At 34.6% G+C, this 21,898-nt stretch overlaps 2 protein-coding genes across 8 annotated transcripts; one reads left to right on the top strand and one right to left on the bottom strand.

The window, feature by feature from the left end:
* Nucleotides 1-353: 353 nt before the first annotated feature.
* efcab7 (EF-hand calcium binding domain 7) lies at nt 354-10,633 on the bottom strand. Its single transcript, XM_039691525.2, has 13 exons — nt 10,501-10,633; nt 9,965-10,176; nt 9,729-9,815; nt 8,960-9,155; nt 7,386-7,507; nt 5,022-5,163; nt 4,755-4,864; nt 3,608-3,768; nt 3,317-3,450; nt 2,587-2,735; nt 1,738-1,947; nt 805-912; nt 354-641 (listed from the first exon to the last, which is right to left on the bottom strand). The coding sequence occupies exons 1-13, from the start codon at nt 10,607-10,609 to the stop codon at nt 561-563; spliced, it is 1,821 nt and encodes a 606-aa protein (XP_039547459.2). The 5' UTR covers nt 10,610-10,633; the 3' UTR covers nt 354-560.
* itgb3bp (integrin subunit beta 3 binding protein) lies at nt 10,552-21,852 on the top strand. Of its 7 annotated transcripts, none has more exons than XM_089134209.1 (9): nt 10,552-10,678; nt 11,553-11,589; nt 11,796-11,868; nt 12,178-12,250; nt 13,470-13,548; nt 13,873-13,960; nt 14,142-14,198; nt 17,566-17,614; nt 20,075-21,852. In XM_089134209.1, exons 1-9 carry the CDS (start codon nt 10,611-10,613, stop codon nt 20,175-20,177), a joined length of 627 nt encoding a protein of 208 aa, XP_088990335.1. In that variant the 5' UTR covers nt 10,552-10,610; the 3' UTR covers nt 20,178-21,852. The 7 variants fall into 7 exon arrangements, with proteins under 7 accessions (XP_088990335.1, XP_039547464.1, XP_039547462.1 ...); XM_039691530.2 differs by lacking the exon at nt 20,075-21,852 and adding an exon at nt 19,718-20,045; XM_039691528.2 differs by lacking the exon at nt 20,075-21,852 and adding an exon at nt 19,299-19,697.
* Nucleotides 21,853-21,898: the final 46 nt, after the last annotated feature.

The following is a 21,898-nucleotide window of genomic DNA, read 5'->3' on the forward strand; positions in this document are numbered from 1 at the left end:
TGCTCACTGGCTTAATGCCAGAATAATGCTTAAAAACTGAATTAGTGTATTTATATTGCTTACTTTATGTTAAATTGCCACATTTTGTTTGAGAAACATAAACTGATATAACATTAATGTGATTGGTGAGGTATGTTACATTCCATTATGAGGCCTGGGGTAAATGTGCAACAACATAAAAGAAAAATAAATAAATAATAATAATAATAAAAATAATAGAATAATATAATTAAATTCATTTCATAAATCCATCAGAACAAACTATCCGCACGATATAATATATAAACTTGATTATTATTTGTTATGATTTCAATAAATACATTATAAATACATAGATAAATACATAAAAAATATTAACTGAAAATAAATTTGCTTTATTTACAAAAAACATCATGAACTCACTGACTTCATAATTAATGGTTAATAATAATACATTTTGAAACTATAGTAAAACTTGCATGTAATAGTCATTATAACAAGAAAACAAAATTGTGTTATTTATTTTATAAGCACAACATGATTTGTTATATCATAATAAATTCCCAACGTTACTGCAGCATTCACAAACTTGGTATGATGCTCTCAACGCAGTTGTAAGTCCACTCCTGTTGTTCATTTGAAGCCATGACGTGCTGACACACCTGAACAGAGCCCAAAACAGAGCACAATTGTTAACATATTCTGCGAAATTGTACATCTGAGTGTGTCAAATGTAACAATATTTATTAGTTCTATGGGAAATGGAGCATAATATGCACCCCACCCAGACTCTACAAAAGAAACTGGCCTATGTTTGTATCTCACCATTTTAGTCCTAGCAGGAACCTCCACAGCAAACATACTCATGCCTCTGCTGCTCACACAGTTCCTACTTTGTTCATTGTTGATGTGGACCGTAACCTTCTGATTGGACTATAGCAGCAAGAATGATGGAGACCCAGAATACAACAGGGAAAATCGATGAAAAGAAATTACAGCTGTAATCATTTTATAACCATTAATGAACAACAGTGAATTATATGGACTAGCGTAATGGACAGTAAATATTTACTGTTTGAAAGAAATGAGAATTTTTACTCAGCAAGGTTGCGTTAAATTGATCATGTGACGCTAAAGACCGAAGCAATGGCTGCTGAAAATTCGAGAATTCAGCTTTGCATCAGATAAATAAATTACATTTTAAATGCATTAAAAATGTAATATATATATATACATTTCAATTGTAATATTATTTTACAATAGTACTGCTTTTATTTTTTAATTGAATAAATACAGTCTTGGTGAGCATAAGAGACTTCTACCAAAATCTTACAGACACATAAACTTCTTAATAATAATAGTGTATATTTCAGATAATTAGTTCCACTAACTATGGCAAAATCTTCATTTTTTGCCTTCAAAATTGGCAAATCAATTTTTCATTGCAGATCTAATTTCCCTCTCTGTTAAACGTTTCTTTCAGTTGACTTTGTCTATGTAATGGTGGATTAGGACATTGAAATTCTACTCATGGCCAGTGTTCCTTTCTATAAAGCATTCCAACCAACTGGAGGTTTAGTAACTTTGTGCTATTCTCAGTGAATGTTAAGTACAAGACATACAAATGTGAGGCCTACAAAGACATTTTTGAAGAGCTTTTTTAAATGAGAGATGGATGTCATGTATTCATTTAATACAAATACTTATTTGGGTAAAACAAACAAACAGCTAAGTGACATAAAACAATAACCAACCAACCTTATTGGCAATGACTGATGAAATTCTGCTCTCTCCTTTGTATGTATAAACCAAGACATTCTCTTGACCCTTCAGAGATCTAGCCTCTGCTTTTGATGTGATAGACCTCTGTACAGAAGAATTCAACATCTTGATCCCAGAATCCAAGTGAACTGCCTGAAGAGTAGCCTTGACATCCTCACTATAGACTTCAATAACAAATGGACAGGCCTGATGGGATAAAGAAAAAATTAAAAATGTAAGGTGTCTATGAGTAAAATTAAGTGTTTAATTTTAGAAATAAAGGACATGTTTTCTAAACCCTTGCAGGTCTTATTATTTGAAATTACAAGACTCTCTCATGGGCAATGTTGGGGTAACGCATTACAAGTAACGCGAGTCAGATTACTTTTTTTAATGGTAAAGTAAATGGTAAAGTAATGCATTACTTTTAACAAAATATCTGAGTTACTTTTCAAATACATAACACAAGTTACTTTGTTTGGCAGTTTATGACTGACACCTATTATGTCCCCATGTTGAGAGAAATCAGGAGTGATGCAGAGGAGTTGTGTGGGCTGTGTAAACATCATGGACTAAATGTGAGCAGGCATTTACTCACTGGCACAAAAACAGATTCAGTATTCCTCAACATGAATAAAAACAGTGACATGAATACTTTTTGGACAATCAAGCCCAGCCCAGGTTATGCAAAAGATTAAACTTACTACGCATTACTTTCTATTAATAGTAACCAATTAACACAATTGGTTACTTTTTTTTAGGGAGTAATGCAAAATTGTAACACATTACTTTGGAAAGTAACTTTCCCCAAAACTGCTCATGAGTAAAGCTCATAGACCTATGTACCTCCACCATTTCCAAGCTTTGGTTGTAGCCCATGGCCTCCAAAGTGAGCCACAAATCCCTGGGGTCACCCTCCCGATCATTCGCTTCCATCAGGTTGAGCTTTAGGAAGCCTTCTCTAGTTAACTCATTTTTCCTTGTGTCAAAGTTCTCTATAGGAGAGCACATAATGTTATAGAAATAATGCACATTATTGGATTGGATAACTTGTTCAAGATCTGGAAGCGTCATTTTAAAATAAATGACATATCTGAAGACTCAATCGTAATTTATTAGAGGAGCCAAGAAAATGTACTAGGCAATTATAATTCAAATGTACCATCTGATTTTAAGAGCATTACAATCAGCATGAAACAGAAGTTAGTGATAGTCTTTTCTTCCCTATTGTGACATATTTGAGTCAAACAGCTTTTCAAACAAGAAGAAATGTAGGGCGGGACTTGATTTTGTCCATCAGGAATTGATTGGATCGTTGTGGATTGCTATTGCTGTGATGTCATGTGATTGACCGAAAAATGTCAGCAGAGAAGAGATGTTGTTGCAAGAGGAAGGGGAAGTTGTTTGATTAAAGATCGCACAGGCACGTGACTTAAAAAAAATGCTGTTGTGCATTGTGCATGGATAAAACATTTATAATAAATACTGCATGAATGGTCAAATTTGATTTCATGGTGACTTTAAAAGCTCTGATCGATTATGTGTCCGCTTTATATACAGTGTTTGTATAAGAAACCTTTGCAGATGGCCCAGGCATCCTCATCACATTTCTCTCCACTGGTTCTCTGTTCAAAGAAGTTGTACTCCTCTAGGCTCAGCAGACCGCTGCCGTCCAAATCGATCACTTCAAAGATGTCAGACAATGCCGCCCTGAGGAACAAAACAGTACAGCATCTTTGCACACATGTTGTATTTTATTCTTTAGATACATAAAATAACCTAAATTCACTAATCAAACATACAGTATAGCATTAAACATAAATTTAATAGACTTTTATTGGGTCCCCCTATATCAGAACTGACTAACTTGAACTCTTTGGTGAGCTCCAGTTCTCCAGACTGGGTACGGTTGACTAGCTGGGCAGGTTTAGTGGTGGTTTTCCTTGTACTTTTCATCAATCTGCAGCCAGTGGTGAAGGGCATGAGAAGATATGAGCCGGCATTGAGCTCTCCTCTCCACACAAACTTCTGTTCATCAATCACACACAACACGAACATAAATACTTACTGTTGTACAATGTAAAAATTACAATTCCAATGTTAATCTTTAAATTGATGCAGTTTTCCATTTAGTAGTTTGGTTCAATTAATTTAATACTGTATATAAAGAATATACTTTATTATATATTTGTATATTTTAATGTACTTCTTTGTAAATTAGATAAAAATGGTCCTACATAAATAACTTTTGAGTTATTCTATGAAATGACATTGTCTCCTTCCTATATCTAATATACGTAGATCATTTATAGATTTTTTTTGTAAACACATCAACAAAAAGATAGTAACAATCTTTTTTCTTTTTCTTACTTCATGAGGAGGTATTAACAATATTTAAATATAAACGAATTAACAAATATTCTCATAATATGAAAGTACAATATAGCCTTTTGTGTTTATTCACGTTGCATTTATTTTCCTATTCAGGTGACATAATGAATTATTAAAAAGGTATAGTTATAATTTGTGTACCTGATAATGTAATATTGTAAATACAGGCCTAACTCATAAATGCCATCACCGTGCATTTAGGAATTGAAGTCACTTCATTTTCTGTGTTGTTATGTTTCTCAGAGGAACAATATCAAAATATCAATATTGTTACCATGATTTTAAATGACTGATCATTGAAACGTGTATATCAGCATTAAAATCAACCCTTACTTTTCTGAAGGCATTCAGTAATTATATCTGAACATCCATTAATATTAATTAGTTTAGCTTGAGATGTATAACACTTACACACATTATCAGTCATAATTTAGAATGTTTAAAATACGAAATTATTAAAAGTCACAATATCAAACTTAAAAAGGCACTCATTTCATAAAAAACATTCTTATCTTACAGCTGATAAGAAAACATGTCAAAATACTTTAAATAAAAACAGATATTATAGTTTGATAAAACAAATACTATCATATTTAGATATTTAAAGTAATGCATTTACTGACCTCCTTATCCCTTAATTCAGTAAAGCAAACCAAAGTTGAATCTTCTTTATTCTTGTTCCCCATCACCACATAGAGAGCTGTGTCCACACACATCCACGAGGAAGGCTTCTCTGTGACATACACACACACACACACACACACACACACACACACACACACACACACACACACACACACCTGCTTATTTATTACAGTAGGTATTTTCAAAAACTCAAAATCTGTAAATTCATTACCTTTGGTCTTTAACACTGTGTACAATATATTTACCAGGAACTGGGCTAAGATTGAGGGGCCGTATTGTCAGGTAGACACTGGTCGTCTCTGGGATATGCAGGCGATACTGAAGAGAAACAATCGTTCCATTTTCCTCCAGATAAAAACAGCCTCTCATAAGAGTATGATTCCAATCCTAATGGCATAAGTGTTAACACAGTAAAAATAAAAATCATTTGAAAAACAGCAAATAGTATGATAATTTCCAAAGAAATGTTCTGGTATGATGAAGTTGAAGGTACAACCAGAGGGTGGCGCTATTGTAACATCTTTGCTAAAACAAAGGCATTCAAAGACCTGAGTGGAACAAAACAAAGTCCACGATTTTTTATTTACTACAGTGCAGAAAGATACATTTCCACGCTGACCATCAAAATTCATACTATACGCACTAATAATGTAATTAAAAGAAAAAGGGCCTGAGGAAACCCATAAATCCCTGTCTAAAGCAAAGTCTTTTTGCTCTTTTAACTGCTGTTGTTTAGGTCCAGCTAAAATGTTACAGCAAATATACTCTAAATCATCAAGTAATCAAAAAATTGGAGTCAAACAGCCTCCTTTCTGACCCATCAGAGAGTAGTTTTTGGAAATAAACCTTGTCCTCAGGTGCCACAGAGGCCTTTTAATGTTTAGAATTGGTTTATGCTTCTTTTCTGAGTGCTAAAAACATGGTTCTGAAATGACACTTCTTCAACAAAAGCAATTTCCTCCCAGAATTTATGCTCGGTTGTGAAACGTGTTAAGGATCAAATCATAACACTTGGGTGGTTTGTCCACCCCGAATCAAAATGAAGAAAAGCGCCCGAGGCATGTGTCTACTTTAAAAGGCCCTGATGTAGTGTCCCAAGGAGATGGGTCACTCGGCTGGACTAATACACTGCCCTGTCACCTTCCAGAAACCTCCGTAATTTAAAGTCTCGCGCATAGACCGCGAGCCACCATAAAAACACACAGCCTGACCCTTTCCAATCCCTACACCCAATTATCAAGCTCCTGGCTCAGGTAATACAACAGGCTGGAACTGAGGCGATAGAACTTTCTTCACCCCAGAGCATCTGTTTTTTCCAATCTCTTTGCTTTGACGAGCCTGGTCATTATTTTTTCGTGGTAAAGCAAACCAGCTGAGGTTAAAGTCAAAAAGAGTGCAAACAAAGGGAAGGAGATCAATAGCAGAGCTGCACTCATATCGACCAGGTGAGAATTTGCAACCAAAAAGCTTCGATACAACAAAAACACAGCAAATGTATAGCTGCCCGTAAGGTGCTTGAGTTTACACAAAGTTTAGATTGTACTGTAGGCAAAATTGAAGCTGATGATTCAGTAAAACAGATCACGTGTAGGTAACAATTTATCCCTAAATTGCTCATTCCATTATTACTTAGCTTTTATTTTTTTGTATTTTGTTTGAAAATATTCGATTTTTTATTTTAAAATAATATACTTGATTTATTAAAAACTATTTTAAATAATGTTTTTATAACGTTTTAATACATTTTATTAAACGTATAGTTCAAAATACACTGTAAAAAAAAATTAAATTGTAAAATAAAAAAGACTTTTGTCTGGTTATTTGTAATTGTTTGTGAAATTCACTAAACATTTGTTGTGATCTTTATAGCAGATGTTTAATAAAAAAAATATAATAATAATGAAATTTTGATTACATAATCTTATTCCAAACTTTACATCTCTTCTTAACCTTCAAATGGTCTCCGTTTCCTGTTTACACTTCTGGGCTCCGGGGTCTAAACGACCCCAACAATTGATTGAATAATTGTAGAAAAAATATACATTTTTAATCATACAAATAACATATCATTTTTTTTGTTTACTTCTCATCTATTCATTGATGCTGTGATTTTGGAGATATGAAGTACTTTTGTATCCATATACCACACAATTCCTCAACTACACCATTAGCTTGCATATGAAATATTACTTTTTATGATACATTGCATTTATGCTCTAGCACTAGGCCTTCATTTCTGTGTAAAAATTTTCAGATTCATGCCAGATTTTTTTTTTTTTTTGACACATGAAGAAAATATATTTAGTTTATTTATATTTCACATTTCCCATTCATTTCAATGTGGGGTCATATTGACCCCGAAGACCAGAAGTGTAAACATTTTCTTTACATCCCTTCAGAACAACCGAATCAAGCCCAGTTTTTGTGTGTGTATAGATAGATAATGTATGAAAAGTCACAAAATCTTTGTGAAGGGAACCTTTTTTTTTATTAAGTTAAAGTCGATTGGGGTCGTATAGACCCCATGACCCGATTGAGGGTTAAGAGTTCTGTGAGAAATTTCAAGCTAAGTCCAAAAGAAACTGACATTCCTACAACACAGTTGGTACCTGTAGAGATTTGGGGTCTGCCAGTCTGCCACTCTTAGTGCTGCCAGTACCCATGGTGATGGCCGTGGATAAAGATGACCGACGACTGCGAGCTGATGATGGTCTGGATGAGGAGCGACTGTCTGTCATATGCAAACATAGAAAATATAAGCTGAATCCATTATAATGTGGATCTTTATTACAACAGCTGCATCACAAAGCAGTCCAAAAAAAGAAACAAAAAAAATGTGAATTTCAAAACAGTGATTTGAATCACATGAAACTGTTGCGATAGTCTTTTCATCCTTATTGTGATGTATCCAATTGAAACGAATAAGAAGAAAATGTAGGGCGGGACTTGATTTTATCCATCAGGATAAATTGATTGGATGATTGAGGTTTTCTATTGTTGTGATGTCATGTGATTGACAGGTTGTCCCGCCCTCGCACCGAAAAACACATCATCAGAGAAGAGATAGAGAGGGAGAGGAAGTTATTTTGATAATAGATTAAAAGGGCACATAAATTATATAATAATAAGGGCAGAGATAAATAATTTATAATAAACACTGCAATATTCATAAATCAATCATAAAAACAAGAATTGTCCATTTAGATTTCATAGTGACTTTAAAGTTGAACACCACAAAGCAAAAGCAAATCCTCTAAATCTTGACTAGTCCTGCACTTACTCATAATAATGACAAATGATTGCCTTAATCAAAAGGCTTTAAAAGTTCCTCCCCCACACAAACTCTCTATTGAGTTCACATTATGATGTATGGCACAAATCCAAATGAGTCCATTTCTCATCACACATGAGGGGAAATCAATAGCTAGACCATTAGTTACTATACAATGGACTGTGCTAAGAAGAATGAAAATAGAATTGTTGTTTGCTTTTGTGTCAGTGTGCATGCACATGTGCAATCTGGCCAGTAAATAAGAACTGAACAAACATAACCTGAACACGCTTATTCTCATATACAAAGGCCTGGTTTCACAGACAAGGCTTAAAGGGATACTCCTCTTTTTTTTGGAAATAGGCTCATTTTATCACTCCCCCAGAGTTAAACAGTTGGGTTTTACCGTTTTCAAATATTTTCAGCGGATTTTCTGATATTTAGAAGAATATCAGTAAACGGACACTTTCTGGTCTCATTGACTTCCATAGTAGGAAAAATATATATATACTATGGAAGTCAATGAGACCAAAAACTGTCTGGTTACTGATATTCTTCTAAATATCAGAAAATCGGCTGAATACATTCGAAAATGGTAAAACACAACTGTTTAACTCTGGGGGAGTTGTAAAATGAGCCTATTTCCAAAAAAAGTGGAGTATCCCTTTAAGATAGTCCCAGACTAAAATGTATGTTTAACTGAAAGCCACTTGCACTGACATATAAAACTATATCAGTGCCATTGTTTTGTCTAAAGATGAACACCAGTCATGTTTTTGTCAAAGGCATATTTATAAAAGCTACTAAAATGTCCTAATTGAGCTAAGGCCTAATCCTGGCTTAATCTAAACCCTGTCTGTGAAACCAGGGGTTAGTGTATTTTTATTTTTTTGTGCAGACCCTGTCTCATACCTTTCCTCTGTGTTGTTTCCAGCTCGGTTCTGGACTGTGTCTGTGCAGCTGAAAGCTCAGATTGGGACTCTGAGCTCTGTGGAGGGTTTTCCAACTGGTTGCCAAAGTTCTGCCTCCTCAGTTTGGCATCAGCCTCAAGCTTCTCCAGTGCCGCGGTCTGACACTGTTCTGCTGTAGACCCGATAAGCCTGCAAAACTAAACAGCAGCCTGACAGTCACACTTTACAGTAGGTGTCTTTAACAAAGTGCTTACATAGGTAAGTTTAGGGGACAGGTTTGGTGGTTTGGGTAGGTTTAATGGTCAGCAAGAGTAGGGGGTTACAGTTGAGTTTATATTAAGGTTATGTTAGTTTCACAGTGTAATTATACTTTTACATACTAGTAAAAATAATTAACTACATGTACTTATTATAGGGTATGGGTTAGGATGAGGGTTCGGTTTAGGGTTAATAGCATATGCAAATTCTTTTAGTTATCAGTAACTAGCCTACATGGAACAGTAACAATAACACTAAACAATAAAGTGTTACCGAGTAGGGTTACAGATATGAATTACATGCAGATATATTCTTTAAATGTAAGTAGCTACAAGGTTAAAACATATGCGCACAACAAATGCATTGTATCAAATGTTTAATTTAAATGTTAGAACATAGTAGTTAAATATATTTAATATAAAGTGGGACCAGCCAGGCTAATTCAACTCAACTATACTATAATTAGTCTATTTACAAAAAGTGAGCTGCTGTGCAATGCTTGGAGACCGTACCTCTGCGTAGTCTAACTTTCCATCTTTGTTGACATCTGCTAAGGAAAAGATTTCATCCACTTCCTCGGGTGACATTTTTTCACCAGACTAAAAAACAAACAAATCAAAATCCAAACCTGAAATGATTACAATAGACACAACAAAGCTGTTTCCCAATTCATCCTTCGAAGGATGCAGCCACCTCTGAATTGGGACACAGCTTATGTTTGTGAAGACAGAATTGATTTAATACGTACCGAAGTAAGGATTCTGCTGAGCTCCTCGTGTGAGATATATCCATCAGAATTTACATCAAATTTCTTGAAAATTCTCATAAGCTCATCTTGTTCTGTTGGTTTTTCCTTTTTAATGATATCAAAAAAGTCATCGAAATTCAGCTTCTTAGTTCCTGGGGGCCAATATTTGTCTAAAGCTTTCTGTGATGGATTTCTACCTGCATGCTGAAGAACTGGGACAAAACAGCAGAGATGATTAACCTAACCTAACTCAGTGATAAATTATAATATTTTGTACTGACATTAGATACCACTATAAAGTCATTATAAAATATTTAAATGTTGACTAGTCTATTGGTGTTTGCATTACATATTATATTATTTGAATGTACATGATGATTATCTACAATATTAATAATGTTTGTTCATTAGAAACATTAAATTATAACTTAAGTAAGTTAACGTTTGACCGATTTATTGGTCTAATCGATAATATTTACCCTTTGTATTAAAGATCAACGTGCAGATATGAAGGTGTTGAGATGCATTATGCTCACCGGTGCACAGCTGATCTTTTGAAGTCATATTAACCAGGCTGGACCTGAACACGGAGAGATAAGCAGCCCTGCACGCCATATACAACCTCTCTTCCTCTGAGCGCTGCATTATGAAAATATTGTCAACATGCAACCGATATATCAAAGCATATTGTAATAATAGCTGTGGGGAAGAGAGGTGAGTCTGTAGGCTATTTTATGGTTGGTGATGTTGTTCACTATTGAATATGATTGCCATGGCTGCTGTGTGTAAACAAAACCCTCTTCAACGGTGCGCAGTTTAAAAGAGATAAAGGAAACACATGCTTTCAAAGCGTCCCATGCAATATTTATTAATTAGAAATGCTGTGCTGTATTTGTGATATAAACTTAGCAGGTAAACCCATCGTTACTCTAACGTAAACAATATTTTGTCATGGTGTGTGAACTGTTCGGTAAAATGGAGTTAGACACTATAGAAGCACAGATGACTGTTTCCGGGGAACTAAATTGCTGTCGCACCGCGCCAAAATATAAATAAAAGCGGCACTGCAGTGTCTTATAACTTCAAGAAAGAGATATCGACTTCAAGACGTAAATATTTAAAATGCCGTAAGTGTATACATTAATTGGGCTCACATATAACAACTGAAGTGGCATATATTTGTGATCAAGCTACCTTAACGGAAAAAGTACAGCGATAACATAAGATGGTAACTTGCTCTGCTATCATGGATGCTTGCCATCATGCTATCATGGATGTTTTTTTAAGACTGCTATAAAGTTAACATTTTACCAGTCCAAGAAACAATGTTAGTACCATGATACTTTTTGGAACCCATCATGTGGTTAACGTTAAATGTCAGACTTTTTTTATAGTGTTTTAGGATAAATCATGATTCATTCAAAATACCTAGTTCAGTAAAAAGCAATGTGTAGGAAAAACTGGTATACATAAGTTACACATATGATATAGTCTTGTAGGGATCATCCACATAAACTGTTAAGGCAATATAGAAAATGCAAGAACAAAAAATCAAGACTAAAGTTCTGCTGTCTAATTTCCCATACAGTGTGAAGAGAGCCCTTCATTTACATGACAAAGAAAACGTAAGTTTGCATACTTCTCTACAATAGATTTCAGATCTAAAATGGCCTTTTCCTATTCTTTAAATGTTTATTATTTAAACAGTTTTTTTGACTTAATTACATATTATGAAAGTGAAGGAATAAGGCTTTTCTGCTTTAAAGTTCAACAAAAAAACTATACAGAGATGTTTTGAAGGATGTAAATGCTTGATTTTCATCTATTTTAGAGCCCCGCTAAGAGACATGCGCCAAACAGGAACAATTCGCCTATGACTGGAACTCGATTAACAAAACCTGCAGGTACTAGGAAACACAGTCCAGCTACTGTGTCCTCTTAGTCCTACACAAATCACATTTTGCCCCCTAGGAGTTTTCATTTTTATTTTTTTATTATCAAGAGAGTAAGACGTATGTGTGTTCTATTCGCTTTTGATTGTCATCACCATAAACGGATCCCCTGCTCGTGTCATGTTGTTTCCAAAATCCTGTACAGTAGGGGTCTCTTGTAATCCACTGATAACGCATTTAGATTAGCTGTCTGTGTAGCCATTAATAATATCTTTGCTCATGCCGATTTGATTAAATGGCTGACATTTAGTGCTTCATCAGCAGGTAATTCTAGAGCAGGTGGGAAGAAAATTAATCCCTCTCAAACAAAAGAGCCCATGACAGATGCTGAGAGGTAAGGATAAAGAAATGTTGATGATTTCTGTCATTTTAGTAATAATGTTTAAGATTTAAATAAAAAAAAGTACTATAAAAGCACACTTTATAATGTTTAATTAATGGCCCATGCTTTAATTTTTGAAAGTTAGAATGCTTTTGTTGAGTTACTTTATTCAACTTCTTACTTGAAAAACCAGAGTGTCATCAAAGTCTATTTTTATGAAGCTACTAACATTGGTACAACTGAAGCAGTGGAAATTTCTCCTCATTACTGGATATTTCCTTTGTCCCAGTTGGCTGATAGCCATTATGACTGATCAGAATTTAATGACAGGACATGGAGGGAGTTTCATCACCAGCCAAAAGCCTCGTTGATTTACATAGCACTAAAAATAGTTGGATAAGGAGAGTTTAAGAAAAGACCTATTTCCTCTCCAACGCATACTAACACAGAGCTTCGTGTGATCCATCAAGACAAGCATTAGTTTTGAATTTTATAGTGCAGTCATTTAAGAGGAAGCTAGTTAAATATATATAAAAACATCAATAAAGAGAGCGGGCTTATGATTCATTTAAGAATGTATTCATTTGGCGAGTCAAAGATGAGAGAACTTCTTGTGCAAAATGTAGAAGAGATCTCGAGCGTGATTGGACGAAGGACCTTGGAAAAGATTTTGCAGACTCTTTAATATGTCCCCCAATATGTTTAAATGTGTATTAAAAATAAATGAATATCTTATTCTTAGTCAGCTTGTCCTCCCCTCAAAGATTTAGTGGAATATGAATATGATCCTATGTCCTTATCAAGCAAATATTCTGCAAGAGTCTAATAATGTAATGCAATATATTTAATTTTAAATTTTGACATGCAGCACATGCTTAGCAATTCAATAATAATAAAAATAGATGAATAAATATTGTATTAAAAATGAATGGTAACACTTTACAATAAGATCTCATTAGTTAATGTTAGTTAATAGATTAACTGACGTTAATTAACAATGAGCAATACATTTGTTAAGTATTCCTAACTCGGGTCCATATACAACATTTGATTTTAATAATGTATTAGTAAATGTTGAAATTAGCATTAACTGAGAAATAATAGAATATTTTAAATGAGTGTTTTTTATTGTTAGTATCAATTACTGTATTGTAACTAACGTTATTGTAAAATGTTACTAAATTGTTGTATATTTTTTATATATTTTTTATTAATACCTTTCCCCCATCAGACTTCTGTTCCTCAGGTCTAAGGTGAAAAAGTCTCTCAAGGATCTCATGAAATACAGGCAACAGCTGGAAACGCTATTGGTACGTGGATCGACTATAGTAGAAGACCACAGTGTATCATGTAGTAGTGTATTTATTTATTGACTGGCCAATTAAACTAAGACTACATCAGGGTCTGAGGAGCTTCATACCTGCAAATATTTAAATTAGTGGTCAACTGATGTGCATTTTTATGTTTTTTATCTGAATGATTACGTTTGGTCCCTCAATCCTGAATATGTGGTTCTGAGTTACTAGAATTACTTAACTGTGGTACTAGATTAAGCTTATGTGTAGCTTGCTACATTTAATGCATCTTATCGAGGTTGCACACCATCTTTTAAACACAAATATGTTTGTCTGTAGCCAGTAGAGGGCAGTAGTGAGCTGAGGAGTCTCTTTCTGATGAGTCCTGCTGATCTACAAACTGAACTCAAGAGACATGAGAATCTGTGTGAGTCCTTTCTTTGACTTTTCTGCTGTATATGCATAAACTGCATAATGCAAATGCCTCGCATCTCAAGGTCACTTTATAGCCCTTGTTTAAACACTTTATTTGCTTTTAAGAGTTCACATGACAAATTCCTGCTGCGTGTGAAACATAAAACCGATTTTTTTTTATTATTGCTTTCCAGCTGCTAAAGTTGCGTCTTGCGCACATAGAGCAGACACAAACAAGGGTCATTTCCAAGGTGAGTGAATTTGGGAATCAACTGAATATTAGAATTGAATTCAAAAGTTTATTTATCATTTAAAAGCATGAACAATAACACTTATCTTAAGTGGATATCCAAACTTGGTAATTCTGTCAGATCAGATAGCAGCCAGCACACAATTAGTTATGTTTCAAATCTTGAATGTTTCCCCACCACAACACACTCTTTGTTAGACTCTGACACAAGGATAAGTTACGTCCCGTATTGAATTGATTCATATTACTGTATGATGATTGTAACTTTGTCTAATGGAGCAAGAGAAAGAAAACATTTTGTGTTCCACTTATATGTGAGTCATGATTGATTTCAAGCACCGAGGTTCTGGATCTTGGTCACATGGGACCTTTGAATAGCCATTTACGAGATTTGGTTTGTCAATGCGTCGTGCTCATTGACATTTGCCCGATCTCTTCACAGATAAAAGGTTGTCTTTTTCTAAGAAAAACATTTCATTTTCCTAACACAAACAAGCCAGAACTCCTCTTCATGGGACAGAATTAATTAGATTATTTCAAGCACACATTCAGCCCCTAGCAAAGCTGCACTTGTGATTCAATCGCACAATAGTGATTTGATGCAACACAATGGCTGGATTGTGATGAAGTTCAGCATGTTTTTAAGATAAGGTCGGCTGAAATTGTTTTAATTAGTCACACTCGAGGACCTTTGCGAATATGTTGCTTGTAGCTCGACACCAAAGGAATGTCACAATCTTGATCACATGGTGGAGCATGAAATTTATCAATGTAGAAAACAACAACAACAGTACAAGAGTGTTATCACATTCACGTCCCTAGACATACACTGGCAATAAATGAGTTAAGGCCACTTAGGAGTGTAATGTTTGATTGTGTGTCAGAATGTGAAATTAGGACACCGAACCAATTATTATATTATATTATATTATATTATATTATATTATATTATATTATATTATATTATATTATATTATTTACCCAACGTTTGGGGGGTCAGTAAATTCTTTTTAAATTAGTACTTTCATTCAGCAAGGATGCATTAAACTGATCAAATGTGACATTAAAGACATGTATATTTTTAAACAGAGATTCCTCTTTTAAATAAATGCTGTTGTTTTGACTATGAAGCAGCACAAATGTTTTCAGAATTAATAATAAATCAACAAATCAGCTTATTAGAATGATTTCCGAAGGATCATCTGACACTGAAGACATTTTTACATTTTTAAATATATTCAATTATATATATATATATATATATATATGAAGAGTTCAGATGCAAAAGCCTCTAAGTGCCATTTGAAATTTTCTTCTTTAATGATGATTTTTGTCAAACTTGTATATTCAAGTTCAGTAATTTCACTTAAATGGCAATGATAATTACCTATTAATTGTTATTTAAGTGAAATTACTGAACCTAAATATACAAGTTTGATAAAAATCATCATTAAAGAAGAAAATTTCAAATGGCATTTAGAGGCTTTTGCATCTGAACTCTTCATATATATATATATTTATATTATATTGTAAACATTTTAATTTGGCATTGATTTTTTTTCTGTCATTTGTGTTATGAAATGCCTTTTTCTGTGTTGGAATTGTACACTCGAATTACATGACAATCACAAAATATTGCGATAGTCCATGAAAACAAATATTTTCACTGCAAGTTTCAGTTATCAAACTGAACTTCTGAGTATGTCTATTGTCCTATACAAATAATGCGTTTTGTTCTCGTTGCATTTTAGTAGGATTTGTACAAGTTTGAAATGACCTCATTGAAGTTCCCTAAATAGTGTTTGAATATTTATATCTAGCCCAGAATAACTATTTTTGGCAGCAACGTTATTAATCTTGAAATAAATGACAATCACAGTAAATAAATGCACTGTACTGCTATGTAAGTAGTTGAAGATGTTGAAACACTCTTGGGACACCATTAGATCCTGGCCCTAGATTTCATAGAGACACCTCATTGCTATTAGAGTTCTCAAACACTCAGTGTCACTTGAGCCATACAGGAGCTGGTGCGGATGACATATGAGGGCGAGGATATGACACTACTCGTGTAAAAGCAAGCTGAGCACCGGGCAGCGTGATACCGCCAAGACAGCTGAGAAAATCCACAAGGATATTTTAACTTTGACAGTCAAACCGCTGAATCCATGTCCCCTTCCAACCCCCGGCAATCATCTAATGGCTTCCCAAAACACAACCTTGCGCGAAAGGGCAACTCAACGAGCAAGATGTTTATGGCAAAACTGACAAAAGTTTTTTTTTTCCCAAGCATTCTAGAGGCAACCCCTCCTAAACAATCAGACCGACTACACATTTTCTGGCTTATTCAGGCATTACCAAGTCCCCAGCTTCACGTTACATGTTGCTGATGAGCGCAAAATGGAAAAAGAGAGAGCGCAATAATTCTGAGGCAAGTTTGTCGCCTGGACCGAGGGTATTGATTATTTCTGTGTGGCGAGAGATTTGGAAAATTCAATTAAAGGAGCTGAGCAAAGGATTCATAAATCGGCCCCTGCCTCCACCTCTTCTACGCCTATACGGAGACATTGTTATGTTCTAAATCAATGTTGCACTTCACAATATATTTTCTTTGGAGCATGGAAATAAATAACATTTAAACAGTTCTGCTTACCGCTGAAACAAATTTTATCTTCACCGAAGCCCTCTCTGTCTTCACGCGGCGGCCTCCCGTACACATCAGCAGATGTAGTAACAGATTTTTATGGCAAGTTTTCCATAAGAAAATCCCATATAATATGAATTTTGCGATGACAAAATGAGAAGGAAGGGGACGGATCAGCAGTATAAAAATTGATCAGGCCGCAGATGGGGTCGAGCTGTGGGAGATTTGTAAGACAGCCTTAATAGACTGTATTAAAAATTCCTTAAAATGTAATAAAACAAATAGGTTTTTGGTTCTTGGCTGGGACGGGGTCACAGACCCTGCTAATACCACATCAATCCTGGGCTGCTGAAGGATAAATGGCGTCTGTTTGGGGAACATTTTAGCCTTTTTGATGGAAAACGCCATCACAATTAAAGGACTGCTGTATATTAGAGGACTTTGGGTGGAGAGGGTGAAGTTAAGCAACTCTCAGCACGTGTTTTGGTCTCTAATATGAACCCTGGTTATGTCCACACGCGTCCTGCAGCAGTATGAAATGCATTCAGAGGCATTTCAGATCATTTGCATTTAGATCATCTAGCAGTGACAGCGGCAGCAAACCTATGACTGATGCCATGATTTACCTGATAAGTTACATGTGCACACGTCTCATTCATGAATTCACTCTCATGCTCTTAAACTAGATAAAGTGTGTGTTAATCTATCCATGTGTCTTTTACAGGGTTGAAACAGACTGGCAGCTCTTTTGAATTTCTTAAGGCAATTTTAAGGTATGTTTTGTTTTTTTCCTACCAACCATACCTGGTTATCATTGTACTCACTTAAACTTTTAAAGCTTGTCATATTACACAGATTCCAAGCAATCCTACAATTTTACAGTAATTAGTGGTGTTTTTATAGAGTAGGATGGGCTGTTTTGACTTGGCCTAACCTAGCAACCACACAAAGCCCCCTAGCAACATGCTCACAATCACCCAGAACACCTTAGCAAACACATAGCAACAAACTGGCTAAGATTTTTGTGTGACATCTCTCGAATGTTTTTCATGTGGTATAATAGGACAAGAGAGTTATTTCTATTTGAATTATGCTTAAACAAACAAATAATACTTTTTTTTTTTTTTACAAATTTGATCATTTTAGAGTAATTTTACAAAACAACTACTTAAATGAAGTTTCTTTATTGACAAAAAATAGTGCTTTCAGATAAAAAAAGTACACACACACACACTTATATATTTGTTATATTTTTTTTTTTTACCTTTAATTTACAATGAATTACATTCAAAATGTTTAACTATATCAGATAAATGATGTTCTAATCCAGCCTTTCTCAAACTTTTTTTCAGTCAGGGCACCTTTCAAAAGTGCATAAAATCTCAAGGCACCCCAGTGTAAAATATAATTTAAAAACACTGCATAACCCAAATTTAAATGCAAATGTCTTGTTTAGTTAGACAGAACAGTAATGAACAGAGCATAATATGAACTGTAAATAACAATAATAATAAAAACTTTATAGCACCTTTAAAAACACAGGTTTGCAAAGTTAATCAGAGACACAAATGCCATAAAACCGTAAGAGGTGGACCGCCCAATACAAGAACCCAATAACAAATCCAGACCAGGAGAACTCAAATGATGTGCAGGATGCAGATAAAATAAAATAAAAATCCCCGGCTCTTGTGGGGATTTTCTTTTCAAAAAACGATCCATAATGCTGTAACTAAAGTGGCCTAAATTCACGTTTATTTTTACGTTTCTGTCAGTCTGAGGTGTTGCTATAACGCGTTGCTATGGATTGCGTCACTTGCGTCAAGTTGTGTGTGTCTTGCTTCGGTCTTGTGAGACGGATTTTTTTATGATTAATTTTATATGTTTATCTAAAATTAATTTACAATTTTATTAATATGTTCATATGTTTAAAAAGAAGAATGTAAATTCAAATATATTTATTTATGAAATGTCAGCTGTTTTTTTTTTCTGGGGTTTTTTTTTTCACATTTTTTAGCCTACGTAATTTTTTGGCGGCACCCCTGACACAGCTAGGGGGCACCCCAGTGTGCCGCGGCACCCACTTTGAGAAAGGCTGTTCTAATCATCAAAATCAATGTTTCTTGAGCACCAAATCAGCATATTATAATGATTGTAAAGGCTACTGAAATGTCAAATATATTAAAATAGAAAACAGTAATATTTCTCATTACTGTTTTTACAGTATTTTTGCTCAAATAAATGCACCCTCAGTGAGCATAAGAGACTTCTTTCAAAAACATAAAAAAAAACCTATCATAAAACTTTTGAACGGTAGTTTAATTCTATCAATCCATTCAATCTCAGGCTTAAATATTAATGTAATATGCCAGAGATTTACAAAGACTTTAACACGCAATATGCTTTTGTTTCATGTAATTCTGTGAGCGGTTGCAAATGGAACGTTTCTTATTTTGGCAGAGCTGCAGCTCTCTGTCAGCGTGTTTGATGTACACCGAACGTCCCGTCAGTCTGAAAGCTTCGAGATGTCTGAGGAGGCTGTCAGTCTTTCCGGCGTAGTCTAAATGAGACAGCGCCACCGACACATTGCCATCCCATCTCAGACACATTTACATTCAATTCATTCTCTGAAAGGTCTCCCCCCCACCCCCTTTTCACCAGAAATCTGACAAAATGTTGATTCTACAATACACGGTGTGCTGCGTCTCTGCGAAAATAGTGTTCTTACTGCTGGCATACAGTCCCATTAGGGCTGATGCAGTGAGATATGTGTGCATACATATATTTGAGAAAGCCACAAATGTGTTGAAAAACCACACACGCACAGATATACTGGAGGTAAAAGTATTCATTGTTGATCTGTCTCTTTATTTTGGCAGCCGCTGAGGGATAATTTCTCGATGTAGGACATGGGCGGCAGCTGGTGCCCGCTCAAGGTGGATCACGTAACTCTCTCTTTATCACTTCTAGAGGCTGTCTGAAGGACAAAAGCTTAGGCTGACCTAACAAAACACACACTTGTCACACACTTTGCATTGCTACGGTCTGTTGAGATGAACAAGAACGGCATCTCAGAATTCAGCAATTTTGGTCTGTTTGCCGTGGGCTGATAAACTCACTGAGTTCAATATTTTTAACCAAGCACGTCATGCAAGATATGGTTATTTAATATTGGCACCATCCATTAAAATTGTATCACGCATCCTACTTATTGTGGCTTGCCGTTTGTTTTACAGGAAATTGTGTAAGACAGTCAAACAAAAACTGATTCATTCTTTCCTGATCCTATGTGGCGGCTGCAGACCTCGCTCGGGCTGTAACACACTAGCCCCTTTGTGACCTGATAACATTTATAGTTGTAATGGATTTTTTTAATGGCCGTCATTAACTCGAACAAAGAGGGGTGAGAAAGATTGCTTGTACTTTTTTCCCCTTGGTATTTCAGCTTTACAGCATTATGTTCTGATATGTCTGCTTCCATCATTTTTGTTTTACAGCTCATGAAGTTGAAGCATTTTAATGCGTAGCTTTAATACTAGTCTTTAGTCACGGCCAAGATGATTACACTGTGTTAATGAATATTTCTCTTCATCTACTACTTGGAAAAGTCAATTCAATTCATACTTTTTGCTTAATTTTTGTTTATTTGATGAGAACTATTGTTTAGGACTACATGATTAATCAGAAAAAAATTATGTTTTATATAATATGGCTTAGTGTGATTATCTAATCAGAAGCTGTGATTTTAAATCATTGGTCACCCGTAAGCCAATCACATAACGCAATCACCTCTCTTTCCAACTTAAACATCACCTCCATTCAAAATGTTTAACAAACACTCTTCTTGTTCGGGCTTCAGTTTGCAAATGCCGGGAACATTCTCCACAACAACAGAGCGAATTGCATCCCGTGTCTCCATATCCGCTAATTCATTTCCCTAACCTAAAATACAATCTTAAACTCTGTTCGTTGATTGGCCGGCTGTTTTCAGATCGGAGGAAAACCAAAATTGAGAGATAGGTCACTATCTCAAACCATAGACTGTAAAAAAAACAGACTGTGTACAGAAGCGAACTGAAATTGAGCAGAAGTACGAAGTCTGACGTAGTCAGTAGGGGTGTAACAATACCCTCGTGTCACGATTCGATACATATCACGATACTGATTTACGATACGATATTATTGTGATACTCCAAAAGGTTAAGAAAAAAATGTACTGATGATTAAAATGCTAAATCTGATATTACATTGTGGGTTTAAATGAATAGGCTTGGACTTGGTGCTTATTAGTCAAGGACAATAATGACACCAGAATAAAAATATTCATGATTCTGAAGCTGGAAATACAAAATTATTTTAGATGAAAATGCTCTTTCACTGACTGGATATATTTAAAATAATGTTGGCCATTTTTTATTGATCACATCAGACATATGACATTATCAGGACCAACAAATATTCCCATATTGCATTATTATACATTATAATCAACATTATATAGTAGTTAAAATGTAGTACTGGCACTAAAACGCTGAAAACTAGAATTTTTTTCTCACACAGGGGGGGGGGATGATCTACGATACATATTGTCATTATCCACAATACGTATTGTTGCATTTTTTTTTGTATTGCGATATATTGTGGCACCATTTATTGTTACACCCCTAGTAGTCAGGTTAATATATAGTATTTCTAATTTTAATATTTTTTTAATAACATCTATTATAATAAACATTATTTTATTTGTAATCACATTACTTATTGAAAGATACATCAACTTTTTTCCCCGTCATAAATCCATAATCACAATATAACTTAAGTGTGATTATCAAATCGGAAAAGCTGTGATTTGATTAAATATATGGGCTAATTCATAAATATTGTAATTTTTAAAATAAGTACTGTACAACAATAATAAATTATTATTTATCTTAAACACTCTTATTTTAGTGAAAGTTATATTTTTATTATTTTTAATTAATTTAATTATTATTATTCATATTTTTGGTAAATTGCTATATAATAACAAATATGTTGGAAAAATTATGTAGCCCCATAAA

This window comes from Pimephales promelas, chromosome 8 (genome assembly GCF_988280905.1).
Source record: "Pimephales promelas chromosome 8, fPimPro1.hap1.1, whole genome shotgun sequence".
Lineage (NCBI taxonomy): Eukaryota > Metazoa > Chordata > Actinopteri > Cypriniformes > Leuciscidae > Pimephales > Pimephales promelas.